We start from the raw sequence: 22,602 nt of genomic DNA, 5'->3' as shown, positions 1-22,602 counted from the left end.
TAAATAAATATATAAGTGGTTTGTAATAAGATTCATTTTCACCTGTAATGAAAATCACATCACAGACAAATAAGATCATCCTAAAACACTCGTCTCAACGCTGGTGAAAGAGGTGCTCCTGTAGGTGATAGATGGGCTCTGTATGTGTCTGTGTGTGTGTGCGCGCACACACATGGAGGTATCTGTGTGTGTGTGCACGTGATAGATGGGTAGCCTCTGTGCGGTGGTGTTTTATGAATGCAGTGTGTCTGTTAACAGAGTTAGGACAGCAGACTTCACTTCATCATCTTAGACATAATCACCTCATGGCTCCTGTTAACCTGAGAGGTGGGGCAAGGGAGGGGAGAGGGGGACTGTAGGGAGAGGTGCAGGGGGCTGTTTGTGGAGTACAAGGGAAGGGTGCGGGAAGGGGTAGAGGGGTGGGAGATACACAAGGTTTCCCAGTGTCCCACCTCCATTTGTTCTTAAAGTGTGGGGGAAAGGGAGGCGGGAGGGGGGAGAATAGAAGGAAGTGTTTTCTTACCTGTGGTGAGTGAGGGGTCAAACTTGAAGCCAGGTGGCTGAGGGTTGGTGACACAGAGAGCAACCTTCAGCTCTGACCTCCCAAACAGACACAAAGATGCTAGCAAAGACAACAGGTCCTCTACTGGGCCAAACTCGTCCGCAGGCACACCCTCCTCACACCTACCATTGGGAAAATTTGGGAATTAATGGTATAGAGAGAGGGTGAAAGAAACACAGTCAAGGGTCTAGATGTAAAGTGAAAGAGAAAATATTATTTGTAGCCATATATCTGTAAGCAGACAAACTGCAGAGACAGAAATAGCATTTTGTTGTGGGCAGAATTGGCTTTAACCCAAAAAGACATCAAATTACATTAAGTCTGTTGCACACAACTTTATTCCTGGAAGCCTTATTTCCAAGAAATCTGGATAGGTTCCCCTACTGATGCTTTCATGAAAGACAGATGTTTTCAGTCTGTCCCTCTCTCTCCCTCCCCCTCTTGATACTGAAAAACATTATCTCTCTCCCACCCTCAACCACTCCCTTTCTCTCCCTCACCATCATCCTTCCTCACCCTCTCTCCCTCCCTCAATTCCCTTCCCCCCCATCTCCCTCTCTCTAACTTACCGGGTCATGATGGCCTGTAAGACAGTGTATCCATCGTTATTTTCAAGCTCGGTGAACAGAGCAGGGTTGAGCTGGTAGGAGTCTCTGATGAAGCTAAACACTGTGACAGCCACCTCAGCTAGGACTGGAGCTGGGGCACGATCACTGATTCGCTGCAGGTTCTGAATACAGATACGCACACAGTTCTTAGCTGAGGAGAGAGTGGAGAAATAGAAGATATATATATGAATGAGAGAGAGAGAGAGAGAGAGAGAGAGAGAGAGAGCGAGAGCGAGAGCGAGAGCGAGAGCGAGAGAGAGAGAGAGAGAGAGAGAGAGAGAGAGAGAGAGAGAGAGAGAGAGAGAGAGAGAGAGAGAGAGAGAGAGAGAGAGAGAGAGAGAGAGAGAGAGAGAAGGGGTTACAGGGTCAATGAATCATGCATTGAGTAATTCAAGTAATTAACCATCAAAATACACGCCAGGCAAATTGCCTGAATGCCTCTACCATCATCAAAACGAACTGATAATCATCACCAAAGCAAACTGCTCATCACCAAAACCACAGTATTAAATAAAACACTAGCACAGTATTATTTTAAACCTTGGCATTGTTAATTACTAATTTCTGATTGGCTTGAAGGGCATTCTAGAGCATGCATTATTTCCCTATTACGGATGGTATATCAGCACGGTAGAATTCAATGGCTATTTCAATCTTACATGTTCAATGTTTGAGCTGCTTTTGAAAGCAAAAGTCGAATTGTAAACATTATTGACATTGTTGAATTCGATGTTCATAATAGCAAGCTAAGACTGATGGTTTGGTTGGCTAAACTAGCAAGTCTGTTTGTTTGGTTACCAAGGCAACTACTGTAGTTACTGTATCTAGTAAACTTGCTAGCTACTTCAGTAGATGTTGAACACATTTCTACCTGCAAATGAACACATTTCTACCTGCAAATGAACACATTTCTTGTGGGAACTGTGTTCAATTATAGCCATGGTATAATCCCTTACATATGTCCTCCATGACCAAAACAAACCAGACAACAGTCATGTTTTGTGCTCTGGGCTGTGTATGGGAACAGCTAAGTAGATAATGAGGTCTGAGTGGATATCATGTGAATGTCTACTTTTGTGTTTGTCATGAGACCAGGGGCTCTGGTGACTGCTGCTTATCTCTACCCACATTCCGGAGATAGGAAAATCATCCTATCAATAAAGTTAGTGGTCTTAATGTTCTGGTGATTACTGAATCCCAGCAAACCGGGAACATTCCTATAACATTAGCTAAGATTCCCGTCAAGTATTTTTTTATCCAACAACCACCACAGAACATTCCTCAAAAGTTCTCATTAGGTTTCCAGGTAACGTAATAACACAATGTACCAGTAATGTTTTACCAGAAAACCAAAATTGGTTCTGTGAAAGTTCCTAGAACATTCGTTAGGTCGCAGCAAATGTTCTCATAACACAAAAACTGTCCATGTGGTGATGATTATAGAATGTTTGTATAAAACAATCGCCTGATGTTGCAAGAACGTTCCTATAACACAATTAACCTTTAAAAGTCTAAGCCGTCTAAGCCAGGGGTGTCAAACTCATTTTAGCTCAGGGGCCACATGGAGGAAAATCTATTCCCAAGTGGGCCGGACCGGAAAAATAATGGTATATATAACTTAAAAACAACAACTTCAGATTGTTTTCTTTGTTTTAATATGATCAACATACAAAATAAAGCTGGAGCCTGAGGACAGTGTGTCCAAAATAGTACAAGCACAACATCACTATTAATCATAAAACACGTCAAGTTTATTTGAAAATTCTAAAGAAAAAGAACACACAAACACACAATGCCTCAGTGATTAACAGAACTGTTTCACAGATCACAGAACTATATCAGGGTGTCATTTCTCAGGCAGAAATTTAGATAAAAATAATGAAATCCTGTTCCCCAAACAAGTGCAAGAACCACAGAGTCAAGAATAGGTTAAATATACAAATAAAATAAAATCAATTAAAAACAATAGCACATCAACATAAAAACATATAAACATAAAGCTGGAGCCTGAGGACAGTGTCCAAAAGCACAACATCACTATTAATCATAAAACACATCAAGTTATTTGAAAGTTCTGAGGACAAAGAACACACAAACACACAATGCCTCAGTGATTCACAGAAGTATATCACAGATCACAGAACTATATCAGGGTGTCATTTCTCAGGCAGAAATGTAGATAAAAATAATGAAATCCTGTTCCCCAAACAAGTGCAAGAACCACAGAGTCAAGAATAGGTTAAATATACAAATAAAATCAATTAAAAACAATAGCACATCAACATAAAAACATAAACATAAATCTGAAAGCGTTGCTCAAACTCCCGTAACAGTCCCGTTATTTTATCTTTGAACCGCTTCATGTCTGCCACATGTTGGGTCGCGCACACATTTTTCAGACAGGGGAAGTGAGCTGCATCACCACCGGCAAGTTGCGTCTCCCACAATGACAGCTTCAACTTGAAAGAACGTATGCTGTCATAATACTGCGTGACAACTTTGTTGCGCCCTTGCAGCTGTTTGTTCAAGTTATTCAGGTGCTCTGTAACATCCACCATAAATGCAAGGTCCTGCATCCATTCTGCGGAATGAAATTCTAACACTGGTTTGCCCTTTTCTTCCATGAACTGTTCAATTTCTTCTCGTAAATCAAAGAAACGCCTCAGCACAGCACCTCGGCTTAACCATCTTACCTCAGTGTGGTATGGCAGGCCATAGATGTGGTCTTTCTCTCTGAGAAGGCTGTCAAACTGACGGTGATTCAGGCTTCTGGATCGGATGAAATGAACAGTTTGGATGACCACCTTCATGACGTTATCCATCTTTAATGACTTGCAACACAAAGCCTCCTGGTGCAAAATACAGTGAAAAGTCAAAAAATCACGTCCTCCATTTGCAGATTGCACTTTCTCTCTGAACTTTGTCACAACGCCTGCTTTTTTCCCGATCATTGAGGGCGCACCATCTGTAGCCAGGCTGACAGCGCGGGACCAGTCCACTCCGACCCTGTCCAGCGCGCCGACGAGTGCGGTAAAAATATCAGCTGCTGTCGTTGTATCTGTCATCGGCACCAACTCCACGAACTCCTCTGTGACGGTCAATGTGTCATCAACTCCGCGGATGAAAATGGCCAGTTGTGCAACATCTGTAATGTCCGTGCTTTCATCAATTGCAACCGAAAACGCAATAAATAACTTTACTTTTTGCTTCAACTGGCTGTCCAAATCCACTGAAAGATCGGAAATCCTGTCTGCAACTGTGTTTCTTGTCAGGCTGATATTTGCAAAAGCCTGCCGCTTTTCAGGGCACACAATCTCCGCTGCCTTCATCATGCATGTTTTTACAAATTCACCCTCACTAAATGGTTTTGAAGCCACTGCGATTTCATTAGCAATGAGGTAGCTAGCTTTCACTGCAGCGTCACTGATGTCTCGGCTGTGAGTAAACACAGACTGCTGTTTCTTCAGACCCGCCAACAGTTCATTCACCTTCTCTCATCTCCGCTGTCCTTGAAAGTTGTCTTATTTGTCGGCATGAAGACTCACATAGTGGCGACGAAGGTTATATTCTTTCAGCACTGCAACATGCTCTGAACACACCAAACATACAGCTTTCCCATTCAATTCCGTGAATAAATAGGATGACCATTTTTCTTGGAACACTCTGCACTCTGCGTCCACTTTTCTCTTTTTTGACAGAGACATATTGGGGCAATGAGGGTGCCAAAGCACATAATGTTAAAAGTAGAAGCCGTAATAAATATCGCGGGCAAAACAAAGTAGCTCATTGGCTGCACGTGCTTGACCTACTTGCTCTGCCCCGGTATAAACAATTTGCTTGCTTAACACAATTGCTATTGCGCCATCCAGTGGACGCAATTGGAACAGCAGTTTATTTTATTGAAAAATTGCAGCGCATTTTTATACTTTACCAAAAAAAAAAAAATAATAATAATTTTTAATTTTTTATTTTTTTTTTTAAAAAAATCTAAATCATCTCGCGGGCCGGATTAAACCCGTTTGCGGGCCTGATCCGGCCCGCGGGCCGTACGTTTGACACCCCTGGTCTAAGCTAAGATGGTCATACTATGGATCATTTTGCTATTTGAATTTTAGGACCCCTTTAGGTATAATTTTTTTTTGTATGTGTTATTATTTGATAAAATATTGAATTTGTCCTTTACTACTATAGCCCATAGCACTGAATAACACATTCATAAATGGCAAAAAAAGACAGTCAAAAAATTAATCATAAGGAATAAGGTTTTGAAGTGTCTGTCCTATATCTAGGAGATATAAGAACGCTCAGGAAATATTTTTGTTTTTTTGGACACCTATTTAACCCCTTATTTTGATTGGCACAAAACGACCTCCATACTTCCATCCGTTTGTATGGGTTACATTCAGACACTCAAGGTGCAAAAAACATTCACCTGATGTTACAAGAATGTTCCCATAACACATTTAGTCTATTCTTTAAAAGGTTCCCAGAATGTTTCATTAGGTTGTGGTAACATTGTGGGGACGTGACAAGAGGTATATTTCCAAAACACAAAAACTGTCCAGTTGTGTTGACATTCAGATAATGTTTGTATCAGGGTGAACAAAACATGCCTTTGATGTTGCAAGAATGTTGACAGAACAGCCTTTCTGAGTTCTTTAAAGGTTCCCAGAACATGTAGTTGTAGGAACAGTGTGGGTACATTACAAGAGATGGGTTCCCAAAACACAGAATATGCTCAGTTGTGATGACATTCGTACAATGTTTAAGTTAGGTTTCACAGGACATTCCCTTAATGTTGTAAGAATGAAATAAGTCAGTTTTTATGATGTTCATAGCATATTTGTTTTAGGTTTAACATAATATTCCATTGATGTTCACGCAATATACATTTTACCTTGTCTTGGAGGTCCTCAGAACATTTCAAGAACATTTAGAAAATTGTATATTTACGTTTTACCTAATATTACCACAACATTCTCTGCATGCAAATTAAAGCATAAGAAAGCAGATTGGAATACATCCCCATAATTATTCTCTCCAGATGTATTTCTATTTGCATTTGAGGACTGTATTGTAGGTGATATAGAGACACATGGCATTTTAATTTCATTGATAGGACATTTGAACAGCATTTAATCATACAAACATAACCATATTTTTACACTTCATATGTTGATAACCTGCACATTATTTAATTAATAGGACATTTGAAAATAATTTAATCATACAAACACAACCATATTTTTACACTTCATATGTTGATAACCTGCACATTATTTAATTAATAGGACATTTGAAAATAATTTATTCATACAAACACAACCATATTTTGCACATTTGGGGTTTGAACCTGCAATGTTTAACCAGGTCTTTTGGTCTCTGCGCCACCAGGAAAGCGCTCTTGCATCTTCTTTTATCAGTATATAGCCATGGCAGTATGGTCAATCAGGAATTCTATGCTTCCTTTTTAGCCTTCTTAGACATAACAATTCCAGCGAAATACTGGTAACTAGGTTATTCACCATCAATCACTTCACTTATCCTCTTTATGTGCTAGGTACTTCTGGGCCCATATTTACAAGGTATCCAAGACTATGAGTGCTGATTTCGGATCACAATTGCTTTTCAGATCATGAAAAATAAGCCAGGGGGGACCATATCAAGCATCTCAAAGTAGGAATTATATAGGGTGCGTTTTTTAAGGTTAAAGAGTACATTTTTACACAATGTTTTATTTTTTATAGTTTCTGCATTCTGCATTTCTGAAGTGGTGTAAAGTACTTAAGTAAAAATACTTTAAAGTACTACTTAAGTAGTTTTTTTGGGGTACCTGTACTTTAATATTTATATTTTTGACAACTTTTACTTTTACTTCACTAAATTCCTAAATTCCTTGAATGATTTTCTATTCAAGTATCTTTACTTTTACTCAAGTATGACAATTGGGTACTTTTTCCACCACTGCATTTCTGACTGGATTTACACATCTGGACGAAATAAAGACATCCTCTCTTTTAGTAGAGTATATCTGAACCTCAAATTCTTTTTTTTTCAAAATAAACATTGTTAAAGAAAATATTGGATTGAACCTGCAATCTTCGGATCTGCTGCCAGATCATGAACCCTCTGCGTCACCAGAGGATAGCTGTGGCAAGGTGCTTTTCCCAGTCAAATATGGTAAATGTGGGCACAGAACACAATTTCTGAGTTATTAAAATGTTCCTTTCCACTTCAGATGCTGTGTACTTGTAACACTGTATTTTATGATTTTCTATCTTCACCATATGTTGAAAGCCTTATGAAATAAGGAGAGAACTTCCTTTAAATAACGTATATTATTGTGTATTCATATGCTTCTTAAAAACAGGCTCATAACCTTCAAACTACACCGAACAAAAATATAAAAGCAACATGTAAAGTGTTGGTCCCATGTTTCATGAGCTGAAATAAAAGATCCCAGATATTTTCCATACGCCCAAAAAGCGTATTTCTCTCAAATTTTGAGCACAAATATGTTTACATCCCTGTTATTGAGCATTTCTCCTTTGCCAAGATAATCCATCCACCTGACAGGTGTGGCATATCAAGAAGCTGATTAATTACACAGGTGAAGCTTGTGCTGAAGACAATACAAGGCACTCTAAAATGTGCAGTTTTGTCATACAACACAACGCAACAGATGTATCAAGTTTTGAGGGAGTGTGCAATTGGCATGCTGACTGCAGAAATGTCCATCAGAGCTGTTGCTAGATAATTGAATGTTAATTTCTCTACCATAAGCCGCCTCCAACGTTGTTTTAGAGAATTTGGCAGTACGTCCAACCGGCCTCATAACCGCAGAGCACATGTATGGCGTTGTGTGGGCGAGCAGTTTGCTGATGTCACTGTTGTGAACAGAGTGCCCCATGGTGGTGATGGGGTTATGGTATTGGCAGGAATAAGCTACGGACAACAAACATAATTGCATTTATCGATGGCAATTTAAATGCACAGAGATACCATGATGAGATCCTGAGGACCAATGTCTTCCATTCATCCACCGCCATCACCTCATGTTTCAGCATGGTAATGCATGGCCCCATGTCGCAAGGATCTGTACACAATTCCTGGAAGCTGAAAATGTCCCAGCTTCCTGGAAGCTGAAAATGTCCATGGCCTGCATACTCACCAGACATGTCACCCATTGAGCATGTTTGGAATGCTCTGGATCGACATGTACGACAGCGTGTTCCATTTCCCCCCAATATCCAGCAACTTCGCAAAGCCATTGAAGAGGAGTAGAACAACATTCCACAGGCCACAATCAACAGCCTGATCAACTCTATGCGAAGGAGATGTGTCATGCTGCATGAGGCAAATTATGGTCACACCAGATACTGACTGGTTTTCTTATCCACGCCCCTACCTTTTTATAAGGTATCTGTGACCAACAGATGCATATCTGTATTCCCAGTCATGTGAAATCCATAGATTAGGGCCTGACTGATTTCCTTTTATGAACTGTAACTCAGTAAAATCTTAGAAGTTATTGCATGTTGTGTTTATATTTTTGTTCAGTAAAAGTAAGAAAACTATTTGACCTTTTCTCAATTTCAAAATCACATTATTAGACTTTCAACACGTGATGAAGAAAGAAAATAATAAAATACAGTGTTACAAGTACACAGCATATAAAGACGATGGCAACATTTTAATAACTCCGAAAATGTGCTCCATGTCCTGATGGGCTTGATAAATGCTTGATAAATAGTGCATAAACTAATGTAAAGGATTAATTGCATGAAGAAATATTCATGGAAAAAATACACAGTGCATTCGGGAAGTATTCAGACCCTTTCCCTTTTTCTAAATTTTGTTAAGTTACAGCCATATTCTAAAATTGATAAAATAATGTTTTTACTCAACAATCTACATACAATACCCCATAATGACAAAGCAAAAACAGGTTATTAGAAATGTTTGCTAATTTATCATAATATAAAACAGAAATACACATTTACATAAGTATTCAGACCCTTTACTCAGTACTTTGTTGAAGCACCTTTGGCAGCGATTACAGCCTCGAGTCTTCTTGGGTATGACGCTACAAGCTTGGCACACCTGTATTTGGGGAGTTTTTCCCATTCTTCTCTGCAGATCCTCTCAAGCTCTATCAGGTTGAATGGGGAGCATTACTGCAGAGCTATTTTCAGGTCTCTCCAGAGAAGTTCGATCGGGTTCAAGTCCGGGCTCTGGCTGGGCCACTCAAGGACATTCAGAGACTTGTCCCGAAGCCACTCCTGCGTTGTCTTGGCTGTGTGCTTAGGGTCGTTGTCCTGTTGGAAGGTGAACCTTCGCCCCAGTCTGAGGTCCTGAATGCTCTAGAACAGGTTTTCATCAAGGATCTCTCTGTACTTTACTCCGTTCATCTTTCCCTCGATCCTGACTAGTCTCCCAATCCCTGCTGCTGAAAAACAACCCCACAGCATGATGCTGCCACCACCATGCTTCACCGTAGGGATGGTGCCAGGTTTCCTCCAGACGTGACAATTGGCATTCAGGCCAAACAGTTCAATCTTGGTTTCATCAGACCAGAGAATCTTGTTTCTCATGGTCAGAGAGACCTTTAGGTGCCTTTTGGCAAACTCCAAGCGGGCTGTCATGTGCCTTTTACTGAGGAGTGGCTTCTGTCTGGCCACTCTACCATAAAGGCCTGATTGGTGGAGTGCTGCAGAGATGGTTGTCCTCCTGGAAGGTTCTCCCATCTCCACAGAGGAACTCTAGAGCTCTGTCAGAGTGACCATCGGGTTCTTGGACAGTTCCCTGACCAAGGCCCTTCTCCCCCGATTGCGCAGTTTGGCCGGGCGGCCAGCTCTAGGAAGGGTCTTGGTGGTTCCAAACTTCTTCCATTTAAGAATGAACAGTTTGGGGAAGGCCCTTTCATGTTTCAGCATGACAATGCCCCCGTGCACAATGCGAGGTCAATACAGAAATGGTTTGTCGAGATCGATGTGGAAGAACTTGACTGCCCTGCACAGAGCCCTGACCTCAACTCCATCGAACACCTTTGGGATGAATTGGAACGCCGACTGCGAGCCAGGCCTAATCACCCAACATCAGTGTCTGACCTCACTAATGCTCTTGTGGCGGAATGGAAGCAAGTCCCCACAGCAATGTTCCAACATCTAGTGGAAAGCCTTCACAGAAGAGTGGAGGCTGTTATATATATAAACATCTCATGATTTTGGAATGAGATGTTTGACAAGCAGCTGTACACATACCTTTGGTCATGTAGTGTATACTAAAAAAGAGGATGTCTTTATTTCGTTCAGATTTATAAATCCAGTCAGAAAATGCAGAACTTTGACTAACTGTAAAAACAAAAATGTACTGTTCCACTTTAGAAAATGCACCAAATATAATTCCTACTTTGAGATGCTTGAAATGGTCCCCCCTGGCTTACTTTTTATGATCTGAAAAGCTAAAGTGAATCTAGATCAGCACTCAGTCTTGGATACCTTGTAAATATGGGCCCAGAAGTGTGCAGCATACAGTGCCTTCAGAAAGTATTCATACCCCTTGACTTATTCCACATTTAGTTGTGTTACAGCCTGAATTCAAAATGTATTAAATATATTTTTTTCTCACCCATCTACACACAATACCCCATAATGACAAAGGGAATACTTTGTAGACACACCTTTGGCGGCAATTACAGCTGTGAGTCTTTTGGGGTAAGTCTCTAAGAGCGAAAGGGGTCAAATTAAGATCCGACATCTGTATGAAGTGTAAAAAATATGGTTGCATTTGTATGATTAAATGCTATTCAAATGTTCTACGAATGAAATTAACATGCCATGTGTACCTATATCACCTACAATACAGTCCTCAAATGCAAATTGCCATTAAATACAGAGAGAAACATAATTGGGGATGCATTCCAATTCGCATGCTCAGAATATTGTGGTTATACATATGTTGGATCTTAATCTGAGACAGTTTGCTACAGCAGGAAAATCATCCTGCAGCAACAGGAAATGTGAATTATTATGTGGATTATAATTAATGGACATTCTTGTAGGGGTTGATAAATGGTTCATTAGGGCAAATAAAGTCAGAAATGTCAAAGTGGAAATTACAAACTTTAGAGGCATTTTTTAAACTCAAATACACTACAAGTTTGCATTTCCTGTAGTGCAGGAAAATGTTCAGCAACAAAGGAGTGATCAAATTATGATCCTACATCTGTATTAGGTCAAACTTAAATATACAATTTTCTAAATGTTCTTGAAATGTTATGAGGACCTCCAAGACAAGGTAAAAAGTATATTGCGCGAACATCAATGGAATATTATGTTAAACCTAAAACAAATATGCTATGAACAGCATAAAAACGGTCGTATTTCATTCTTACACCATTAAGAGAATGTCCTGTGCAACCTAACTTAAACATTGTAGGAATGTCATCACAACTGAGCATATTTTGTGTTCTGGGAACCTTTAAAGAACTCAGAAAGGCTGTTCTGTCAACATTCCTGCAACATCAAAGGAATGTTTTTTGCACCCTGATACAAACATTATCTGAATGTCAGCACAACTGGACAGTTTTAGTGTTTTGGGAACCTCTCTCTTGTCATATCCCCAGAATGTTCCCACAACCTAAAGAAATGTTTTAGGAACTTTTAAAGGACAGGAAAAAAATGTGTTCTGGGAATATTCTTGCAACATCAGGCAAATGTTTTTTGCAACCTAATAGAAACATTGTAATAATTGTTGTGTTTTGGGACCATATTTCGTCATGTCCACATGATGTTCCCACAACCTAATGAAACATTCTGGGAACCTTTAAAGAACAGACTAAATGTGTTCTGGGAAAGTTATTGTAATATCACGTTAATGTATTTCTGCACCCTAAAAGAAACATTGTAGAATCATCTGCCCAACTGGACAGTTTTTGTGTTTTGGGAACATGTCTTTTGTGATGTCCCCACATTGTTCTCACCAGACTGTTCCCACAACCTAATGAAACATTCTGGGAACCTTTAAAGAACAAAATAAATGTTTACTAGGAACGTTCTTGCAACATCAGGTGAATGTTTTATACAAACAATCTATAATCATCACCATGACTGGACAGTTTTTGTGTTATGAGAACATTTGCCGCAACCTAAAGAATGTTCTGGGAACTTCACAGAACCAATTTAGGTTTACTGGGATGTTTCTCTCTGAACACATCACTGATGGGATAAACATCCAACCAATAACTTAAGCTAAACTGATACAGACTCTCTACCACTCTCTATTGAGGAATTGTATTTTGTAATCAAACACCAGGGTTGCATTGATATTTCGTTCACTTTTCGTTTTTTTACTTAATAAAAGTTCAGCTAGTATCTCATCTTTTTCAAATTATATGCTCCTGTTCAATCCCTACCTGAGAACCATGTCTGTTGTTTTGAGCACAGTGGTTGCAACAACAAGCTTGTGGGTTTGATTCTTGCATGGGCCACTAATACTGAATATATTAGGCTAATTATCTACTACAATTATAATTTTTACACTTCAGCTCACCCTGTAGGAAGGGGACGGTATTGGGTGTCTTAGCAGCAGAGACAGCTCTGAGGACACGTGATGCCTGGTGCCTCCAGGGGGCACTAGTCTGGTCATGTAGTGATGTGAGCGAGATGATCAGACACTGCAACTCCTGAGTTTCCACCATCTCCTCCACACTGGAAGGGTGACTGCACAGCTGTAACAGGACCTAAGGAGGGAGAGGAGGTTAGGGGTTAAGTGCCTTGCTCAAGGGCACATGACAGTAGGTGGCCCCTGTAATAATAATATACATCATTTAGCAGACGCTTTTATCCAAAGCAACTTAGTCATGTGTGCATACCTTTTTTTACGTATGGTTTGTCCGGGAATCAAACCCACTATTGTAAGCGCCATGTTCTACCAACTGAGCTACAATGGACCACCTGAGATTATATTGCCAGCACTGTTCACTATTGACTGATATTATCTATCAGCACTGGGATTCGAGCAGACAACCATGCTCTTACTGATCAGCCTCTCTAACCTTGAGGGTACCGCTGAAATAGACTAGAGGACTCACCTGTATGAACAGTTCTTGAAAGGTCTCCTCTACTGCTGCTCTCTCCTTCCGGGCCGGTAGACACACTAGCAGGTAGAGACACTTCACCAGGGCCGCCGGCAGACCTGGCTTTACTACAGACATCAAGTCCTAAAAATAGAGAAGAACACACAACAATCTGACTTTACTGACCAAATCACCTCCCAGAGAAAGAGAACACAATATAACCTGGCTTATTGAAGACAGCAATTCCTAAAGAGAGAAAAAACAGAAATAAAATAAAAAAATGAACTTTTATTCCTAGCAACAGAAAATCTGATAAGCTTTTATGACTTGCCTTTAAAACTTGTTCTTTGAGTGTGAATAACTGACAACAACAAAAACACAGACATTGCAGTGCTTCCTAAAAATATGCCACCAAGGTGTTGTCTGTCTGTGAGGGGCTTACCAAGTCCTATGCACTGGAACAACTCTGATTGATTAATATTAATAATAATAATAATAATAATAATAATAATAATAATAATAATATAATATAATATAATATAATATAATATAATATGCCATTTAGCAGACGCTTTTATCCAAAGTGACTTACAGTCATGCGTGCATACATTTTAGTGTATGGGTGGTCCCGGGGATCGAACCCACTACCCTGGCGTTACAAGCGCCGTGCTCTACCAGCTGAGCTACAGAGGACCACCCATAACTAATTAACACATACTGAATCATAATTTAACTAAACAACACTGGGAGTTTCCAGATGGTTTCACTTCCAGTTACCTGGGACTTCAGACTACAGTACACAGGGGTGAACTATAATGTGTTAAACCACAGTCAGTCTGTTAAAGGGTCAGGGTTGCCATGCTTTAGATTCAAACATGTTTAACTTCACTCACTGTAGAGTTTGTAGCGGTCAGGAGAGACAGAGTCTTCAACAGAAGCCATCCTGCATTGTCTGTCTGTGTTGTCTGGCTGTGTGACTCTCTCCTGTTTGTCTCCTCTGTCATGTCTGTCTCCCTGCTGTCTATCTCACTGTTGTCTATTTCTTCTGTGTTGTCCCTCTCGTCTCTTCTCTGGAAGAACTGCTGCACCTCGTAGCGAGCCTCCTCTAGGAGAGAGATGGACAGTTACAGACACACAACAGGGGTTAGAATCACAGATACACCCAAGGCGTAGAAACAAATATGTCCAGGAACAACCCCATAGCACCTAACCTTAGACACTGAATCTTATCAAAGGGCAAGGTAGAGCAGCTACTACCATATTGCTTACACTGTACATAGCCATTCCTTTCAGATCTACTTGAAGGGCCTAGTGGATAGAGGCACATGAACAAAGGAAACCCTTAACTTCAAACTGAAAGCATACTTACTAACAGAGTTCTCAGAGAGCCTGTTCTAACGCAGAGGGTAAAAATAATAATAGTATTTTTACCATCCACTGAAACTACTCTCACTTTCTAGTCTCAAACATCAAGATCTGCATGAGGTGTCTTTCTGTTTTGTTATTCAGGTTGACTTTCTAGAAAGTTGCTCTAGTACAGTTACTGTACTGTGCTGGTATGTAAATACTAAAGTATTAAACCAATAACTTCATGACACTGTTATTTGTAAAGAGGTCCTGGTACAGCAGAGAAACACACAGCTAACAGAGAAACATGACATACAGTACATCTCTATGACATAGTTCAGAACAAAAAACAGAAGTATCCACTTCTCTAAAAAAAAAAGTCAGGTCGTACTAAGATGCAAACATGCAAACATGGTCACACACAGACAGTCACGCTCGCACACACTGCCTTCTTATACCCTGCAGTAACCCAGTAAAGCTTATCAGAGAAATATGACTGAAGAGATCTCTAGTGGAGCAGAACACAGAGGGCAGTCATGCCATAACCGTAATAAAGGCATGATGACCATAAAATACCTGCAGGTTTTTCTGCCAGTATGTCATGGATGTTGGAGACGACAGTGTCTGCAGTCAGAGCAGCTAGACTCCTCAGATCCAGCTCATTTGTCCCACCACCACTTTCACATACCTACAGTAGAAAGAGAGGGAGAGAGAGAGAGAGAGAGAGAGAGAGAGCGAGAGAGAGAGAGAGAGAGAGAGAGATGGTTACTGTAGTTAGGTTTAGCTAGCATTGAGTGCTGCTAGTTTACTTTACAGTGAATAGTCTTACTGTAGTAAATGTATTGATACAGTTAAAAACCTGAACCGAGGCAGAATGGAATAGTTGATGCAACGAATGAGTATTTAGCAGAAGCACAGATGCAGGTTTCGTTTCTCTTTTTATGCACTGCAGAATCAGATACACCAAATAACAACTAGACAAATACCAGACATGCAATACCAACTACACAAATACACAACACCAGATTTATAGTGTCTGCATTGTAACCTGTAAGAAGATATGGATATAGGTGATGTGTTTGAATGGGCCCCTATATACTGGTGAAATCCCACTGCGCAGATCATGGGGCCTATGTGTGTGCACGCGCACACACACCAGTCACACGTGAAGACTCCCTCCTTTAGTTCAAGGGGAAAAGACTCAGAGACTGCTTACGCCTGCGGCTATGGTTATCACCATGGTCCTACCCAGATCAATGCGCATGCACATGCATGCACACACACAGCAGCCTGCTCAATGGGCACAGAGATCAGCGCTGGAATTCAGCCAAAGGAGAGTACTTGCCATGATGATTGTCATTAACTTGCTATTATGGGAGGAAATCGTAGGATAAACCCTATCAGTTTGTCTATAGGCATTGTCAAAGGGTCTCTGATTGGGTTATAGTAAAGAAGTGACTTCAGTTGAGAAGAAAGTGCTGACATTATCATCATAGTCAACCAACATGATCTGATAATGGCCATTTCCTGTAGTTAGAGAGAAAGATAGCAAGGGGATACCTAGCCTGCTCCCACATCTGTTCATGACATATAGCCAACTCCTGTGGCCGTTTGGCATGACAATAACCACAGAAGTTGGTAAGATAGCACAAACACATCTGGGACCAGGGATACCCCAGTACTGTACCTGTATGTAGAGAGGCAGGACTCGGAGCAAGTGTTCCTCTCTTTGGTCGAGGGGGAGGGGTGTGTCTATCTCGCTTTGGTCCATGGTTTCCTTTTGGGTATGTGTGTGTTTCTGGCCAGAGGTGTTCTTACTATCCTTGTGTGTGTGTGTCTCCATCTGTTGGAGCATCTCTCGGAGGACCAGAAGGGGATGGGTCTGGGGTCCTTCACCTCTCTCCCCCTTCTCCCCCCCCTCCTTCAGATCCAGGGGGGCAGCTAGCTCCCCCGAAGCGCTCAGCTCCCCTGTCTCCTTGTTGATCCTCTCCACGTCACCCATCTGCTCCTGACAGACAGACAGAAACAGAGAGGAGAAACAGAGAGAGTGAAATAGAGACGGAAAGAGGACATTTTTCCAGAATTTCCGGTTGGTTGGCTCAGTCTGGGTTACCCCTTAGTGTCTATTGAATAGATTATAATCAGTGTTGGACACATCTGTTTGCAGGCTGGTTTCTAACAGTGGCAGTGACATAGAAACACACTTAAAATCAGACTTCACTTCTCCCATTGTCTTCAGTCCCTCTATAAACAGCTCGTCTACGGAGATAAAGAGAGAAAGCTAGACTACTGATATTTTTATCAACCTCTAAGCAGTCAACAGCTCAGAGTGAGAAGGGTGAGCATGACAACACCTGTAGGTCCCAACTAGTGTTGCAAAATACAGAAACGTTCTCATGTTTGTCAGAAATACCGGTTGGAGGATTCCCAGAATAAGGAGCAAATAAGCACGGAGGGAATCATGGAGGGAGAGACGTTTCTGGAATTTCACAACCATAGTTCCTACAATAAACGCAGACCTCCAAGTATTCTCAATTTTCCTTTTCTGAGATAAAGATGAACTGGAACACGCCAGAGGAACTAAGTGTGCCTAATGAACTCCTTGAGGGTGTGATTTGATAGTGCACTATAAAGAGATATGAACGGTAAGGGGTTAGATAGAAATGCAACACAAACGTACACCTGGGAGCCAGCCAACTGTTCCAATTATTTGGTTCAATTAATTGAGAGTTTGGCTCACGTTTTGGATCACAGGCACTTTCACTTTAATTTCTGAAGAATGTTGAGATTTATGACATCACTGACTAATCCTTCTACATCTCGTGCTAGTCTCCCACACAGCTGTGAGGGAACACACATGCACACCCTCTCCCTATCAGCTGTTCACAGTCACATTAGGATGTAATTGTTGTCTTGTGATGTAACACTGGGCTTGCTGCAGGGAAGGAAAACTGCTTCGGTTTGCTCATACTCTGGTTGTCCCGTGTGTGTGGGGGGGGAGGGGGTGATGTGTTTAGGAACTACGGTGATCGAGCGAACACACACACACACACAGGGCCTCTTGTGCTGCCCATTATCCCTGCACTATGGGTACACACAGAGACAGATCTTGGTCTGTGACTTTGAACATAACCGAGTAATGAGAATGAGCTTCACATACAGTGGGGAGAACAAGTATTTGATACACTGCCGATTTTGCAGGTTTTCCTACTTACAAAGCATGTAGAGGTCTGTAATTTGTATCATAGGTACACTTCAACTGTGAGAGACAGAATCTAAAACAAAAATCCAGAAAATCACATTGTATGATTTTTAAGTATTTAATTTGCATTTTTTTGAATGACATAAGTATTTGATCACCTACCAACCAGTAAGAATTCCGGCTCTCACAGACCTGTTAGTTTTTCTTTAAAAAGCCCTCCTGTTCTCCACTCATTACCTGTATTAACTGCACCTGTTTGAACTCGTTACCTGTATAAAAGACACCTGTCCACACACTCAATCAAACAGACTCCAACCTCTCCACAATGGCCAAGACCAAAGAGCTGTGTAAGGACATCAGGGATAAAATTGTAGACCTGCACAAGGCTGGGATGGGCTACAGGACAATAGGCAAGCAGATTGGTGAGAAGGCAACAACTGTTGGCGCAATTATTAGAAAATGGAAGAAGTTCAAGATGATGGTTAATCACCCTCGGTCTGGGGCTCCATGCAAGATCTCACCTCGTGGGGCATCAATGATCATGAGGAAGGTGAGGGATCAGCCCAGAACTACACGGCAGGACCTGGTCAATGACCTGAAGAGAGCTGGGACCACAGTCTCAAAGAAATCCATTAGTAACACACTAAGCCGTCATGGATTAAAATCCTGCAGCGCACGCAAGGTCCCCCTGCTCAAGCCAGCACATGTCCAGGCCCGTCTGAAGTTTGCCAATGACCATCTGGATGATCCAGAGGAGGAATGGGAGAAGGTCATGTGGTCTGATGAGACAAAAATAGAGCTTTTTGGTCTAAACTCCACTCGCCGTGTTTGGAGGAAGAAGAAGGATGAGTACAACCCCAAGAATACCATCCCAACCGTGAAGCATGGAGGTGGAAACATCATTCTTTGGGGATGCTTTTCTGCAAAGGGGACAGGACGACTGCACCGTATTGAGGGGAGGATGGATGGGGCCATGTATCGCGAGATCTTGGCCAACAACCTCCTTCCCTCAGTAAGAGCATTGAAGATGGGTCGTGGCTGGGTCTTCCAGCATGACAACGAGCCGAAACACACAGCCAGGGCAACTAAGGAGTGTCTCCGTAAGAAGCATCTCAAGGTCCTGGTGTGGCCTAGCCAGTCTCCAGACCTGAACCCAATAAAACATATTTGGAGGGAGCTGAAAGTCCGTATTGCCCAGCGACAGCCCCGAAACCTGAAGGATCTGGAGAAGGTCTGTATGGAGGAGTGAGTCAAAATCCCTGCTGCAGTGTGTGCAAACCTGGTCAAGACCTACAGGAAACGTATGATCTCTGTAATTGCAAACAAAGGTTTCTGTACCAAATATTAAGTTCTGCTTTTCTGATGTATCAAATACTTATGTCATGCAATAAAATGCAAATTAATTACTTAAAAATCATACAATGTGATTTTCTGGATTTTTGTTTTAGATTCCGTCTCTCACAGTTGAAGTGTACCTATGATAAAAATTACAGACCTCTACATGCTTTGTAAGAAGGAAAACCTGCTAAATCGGCAGTGTATCAAATACTTGTTCTCCCCACTGTAGTTTGAAGTTGATCTGTGAAAACCATGTGCTGTTCTTTCTCTCTATCCCTCTCTCTCTCTTTCCCTTTCGCTAAGCTCTTCCTCATACCATGACAGAACTGGTTCATACCAGTACAGCAGAGCATTATTGAGTGGAGGAGCAACATGTCTGTTTACGAGAACATAAACCTGTTCTCCCAAACACAAACAATAAAACTTCACTATAATACAACCTCACTATAATAAAACCTTATCCTGGCACACAGACAGCCTGACAAGTCTCAGAGCAGGCCCATAGTATATACTGTAACTGTACCTACCTGTGTGAGAGTCATCTGTGAGTCCACTGACAGTCAGGTGGATCGGAGTTGTTAAATCCAAATAAGGGTTCTCTCTCTCTTTCCCTTTCCCTCTCTCTGTTCCCATGTCAGGGCATGCAGGCTTTCACCATTAGGGACATGACTACTCTAGCCCTTCAGTCCAGTGTGTGTATGTGTGAGTCCTCAAACCTCTCACTAATCTGTGTGTCCTCCACTACAGCAGTCCCATCAGTAATCTGCAGAGAGAGCGCAAGAGTGGTCTGATCTGAACTTCGCTCCGTCTTACATCAGCAGGGCCAGGTCATGTGCTTAATTTCCTATGAGCCAAAAGCAGAAGTGAAGAACTCTGTTGTTCTGGTAACTATGGCGGAACCCTGCCAGCTCTCGCCACTCCACATTCTGACTGCAATAGAGACCTGTTTGGCTTTTTATAGACCTGTCATGTTACCCGTGGTGATGAGGAGTAATGAAAGCAGGACAAACGTGTTGCCAAACATGAACAAAATCATTTTTTCTGTGATTAGCGATGCGTGGGTAAAATCACTGGGGAAGCCAAGCCCCCCCCCCCAAAAAAAAACATATTAAAAATGATGTGTTATGATAATTGCGTAACATATCATACTACATGGAGTGTCCGGATTTACATATAGAATAATAATAATACGAAATGCTATGAAATCAGGTTGCAGCCAGCCAGCAGTGTGCAGTCAAAATATAAGAAAATGCTTGCTAACATGGTTAACTACTTGATTAAATGAGTCTGTTTTCAACAAATCAACCATTTTACACTATTATATTTTATCCAAGCAAGACAAATAAACATGCAATCACTAATGAGTGAATGAACAAAATCATCTTGGAACGAACGCTTCCAGATATTTAAATGGTCTGTCGAAGTCAAGGTGTTAAAATCAGGATTCATAGTGTAATGGTCAGTGCTTGACTTGGGCCGGAGCTGTCCAGAGCGCCATCCCAGCACTTCTATAAAACAAAGTAGCCTATCGCCGGACCAAATTCACACACCGAGGCAAAAAAGGTTGATCAAAGCGTAATGAAGGCGGGATCTGCATTGAATAGCAATGGAGAGTGGGCATTAATTTCCTGATTCCGCTTTGTTCAAGATTATTTGCCGCTAGTCTGTGAATCTGTGAGTGACAGTAGGCTGTTGGAGATTGCGCAGATTGAAAATCCGTCAGAGTAACTGGTGTGCGTAATGAGGTGTGCATAATGAGGGTTGCCAGGTGTGCATGAGAATGGGTTGCCAGGACCGGTGGTTAGTAGAGCGGCGACGACGAGCGCCGGAGTGGGGGAGCGGGAGTGGACTTGACAGTCAGCCTGAATGCGCATGATGCGCTGTTCCTAGTTGTCAAATTAGTGTTTTTAAGGTCATGAAATCTCATGTAAATTAGTTTCATAATTTTTGCTAACCTAATTTATGAAGGCACACTTTTAAATATTATCAATCACTTAAAAATCTACACATCAGCCATTATCAGAATGACCCTTCAGCACGTGTCTGTGTGTGCCGTGTGTGTGCCAGTGTGAGTGGGCCATTGACTAAGGAGAGAGAGCGACATTTCAGCAACAGGGAGCCTATAATTATATCAGAAAACAGACTAACTCGATAGCCAATTCAAAACATAACTTGTAGCAGTTATTTCGCTAGTTAACTATAGCTAACTAAGCATTAATGTCGTTGTCGCCTTTCCACCGGCACTGTAGATAGCCTAAATAAATCTACACCGTTTGAAATCGGGGATTGCCCCTCAATTAAACAGTAGCCCTGTAATTGCCACATCATTCAAAATATTCTAAGAATAGCCTAATTTACAAATAACTTGCCGTGCATAGATCTCCCCTGAAAAATGAATATGTTTGCCTTATATGCAGTGCCTTTGGAAAGTATTCAGACCACTTGACTTTTTCCACATTTTGGTAGGTTACAGCCTTAATCTAAAATTGATTAAATTGCCCCACTCAAGGACATTCAGAGACTTGTCCCGAAGCCACTCCTGCGTTGTCTTGGCTGTGTGCATAGGATCGTTGTCCTGTTGGAAGGTGAACCTTCGCCCCAGTCTGAGGTCCTGAGCACTCTGGAGCAGGTTTTCATCAAGGATCTCTCTGTACTTTGCTCCGTTTATCTTTGCCTCGATCCTGACTAGTCTCACAGTCTCTGTTGCTGAAAAACATCCCCACAGCATGATGCTGCCACCACCATGCTTCACCGTAGGGATGGTGCCAGATTTCCTCCAGACGTGACGCTTGGCATTCAGGCCAAGCAACTTGCCTACACATAGTTTGAAGTACAGTACCAACATAGCTACTGTAGTAGGTCAAAGCTGTGTGCTGGAAAACCTTTGTAGAGCATGGGTGGAATAGGCATTGTACTGCTCATGTGAATTTCCTTTATCTTTCGGCTTCAGACCAATGCCTATTCTCACTCCAGTGGAGGCTGCTGAGGGGAGGACGGCTCATAATAATGTCTGGAGCAAATGGAATGGCATCAAACACATGAAAAATGTGTTTGATACCATTCCACTGATTCCGCTCCAGCAATTACCACGAGCCCATCCTCCCCAATTAAGGTGCCACCAACCTCCTGTGCTAAAAACGTCGTTTTTTGTTTTTAATAGGCCTAAGGCCGAAACAATAAGAAGACACAGTGGTAGAATAAATTCAACCACATACAGTGAGGGAAAAAAGTATTTGATCCCCTGCTGATTTTGTACGTTTGCCCACTGACAAAGACATGATCAGTCTATAATTTTAATGGTAGGTTTATTTGAACAGTGAGAGACAGAATAACAACAAAGAAAATCCAGAAAAACGCATGTCAAAAATGTTGTAATTTGATTTGCATTTTAATGAGGGAAATAAGTATTTGACCCCTCTGCAAAACATGACTTAGTACTTGATGGCAAAACCCTTGTTGGCAATCA

General features: G+C 41.5%; 1 protein-coding gene across 1 annotated transcript in view; it reads right to left on the bottom strand.

Moving 5' to 3' along the window:
- The window catches only part of wdfy4 (WDFY family member 4), a 157,554-nt gene extending 137,669 nt beyond the window's left edge, over positions 1-19,885 (bottom strand). The window contains exons 1-8 of the mRNA XM_084157490.1: positions 19,664-19,885; positions 16,284-16,604; positions 15,173-15,284; positions 14,143-14,354; positions 13,265-13,393; positions 12,724-12,913; positions 1,132-1,321; positions 524-684 (exon numbers count right to left, since the gene is read on the bottom strand). Of these exons, the coding sequence (XP_084013616.1) occupies positions 524-684; positions 1,132-1,321; positions 12,724-12,913; positions 13,265-13,393; positions 14,143-14,354; positions 15,173-15,284; positions 16,284-16,604; positions 19,664-19,678 (1,330 nt within the window). The 5' untranslated portion in view covers positions 19,679-19,885. The remainder of the gene's footprint in view (positions 1-523; positions 685-1,131; positions 1,322-12,723; positions 12,914-13,264; positions 13,394-14,142; positions 14,355-15,172; positions 15,285-16,283; positions 16,605-19,663) is intronic.
- Between the last annotated feature and the right edge of the window lie 2,717 nt (positions 19,886-22,602).

The sequence above is a fragment of the Coregonus lavaretus genome (assembly GCF_964263955.1).
Source record: "Coregonus lavaretus genome assembly, chromosome: 1".
NCBI lineage: Eukaryota > Metazoa > Chordata > Actinopteri > Salmoniformes > Salmonidae > Coregonus > Coregonus lavaretus.
Note: the sequence above shows the minus strand (reverse complement) of the source record. Positions and strands in the feature narration are given on the sequence as shown.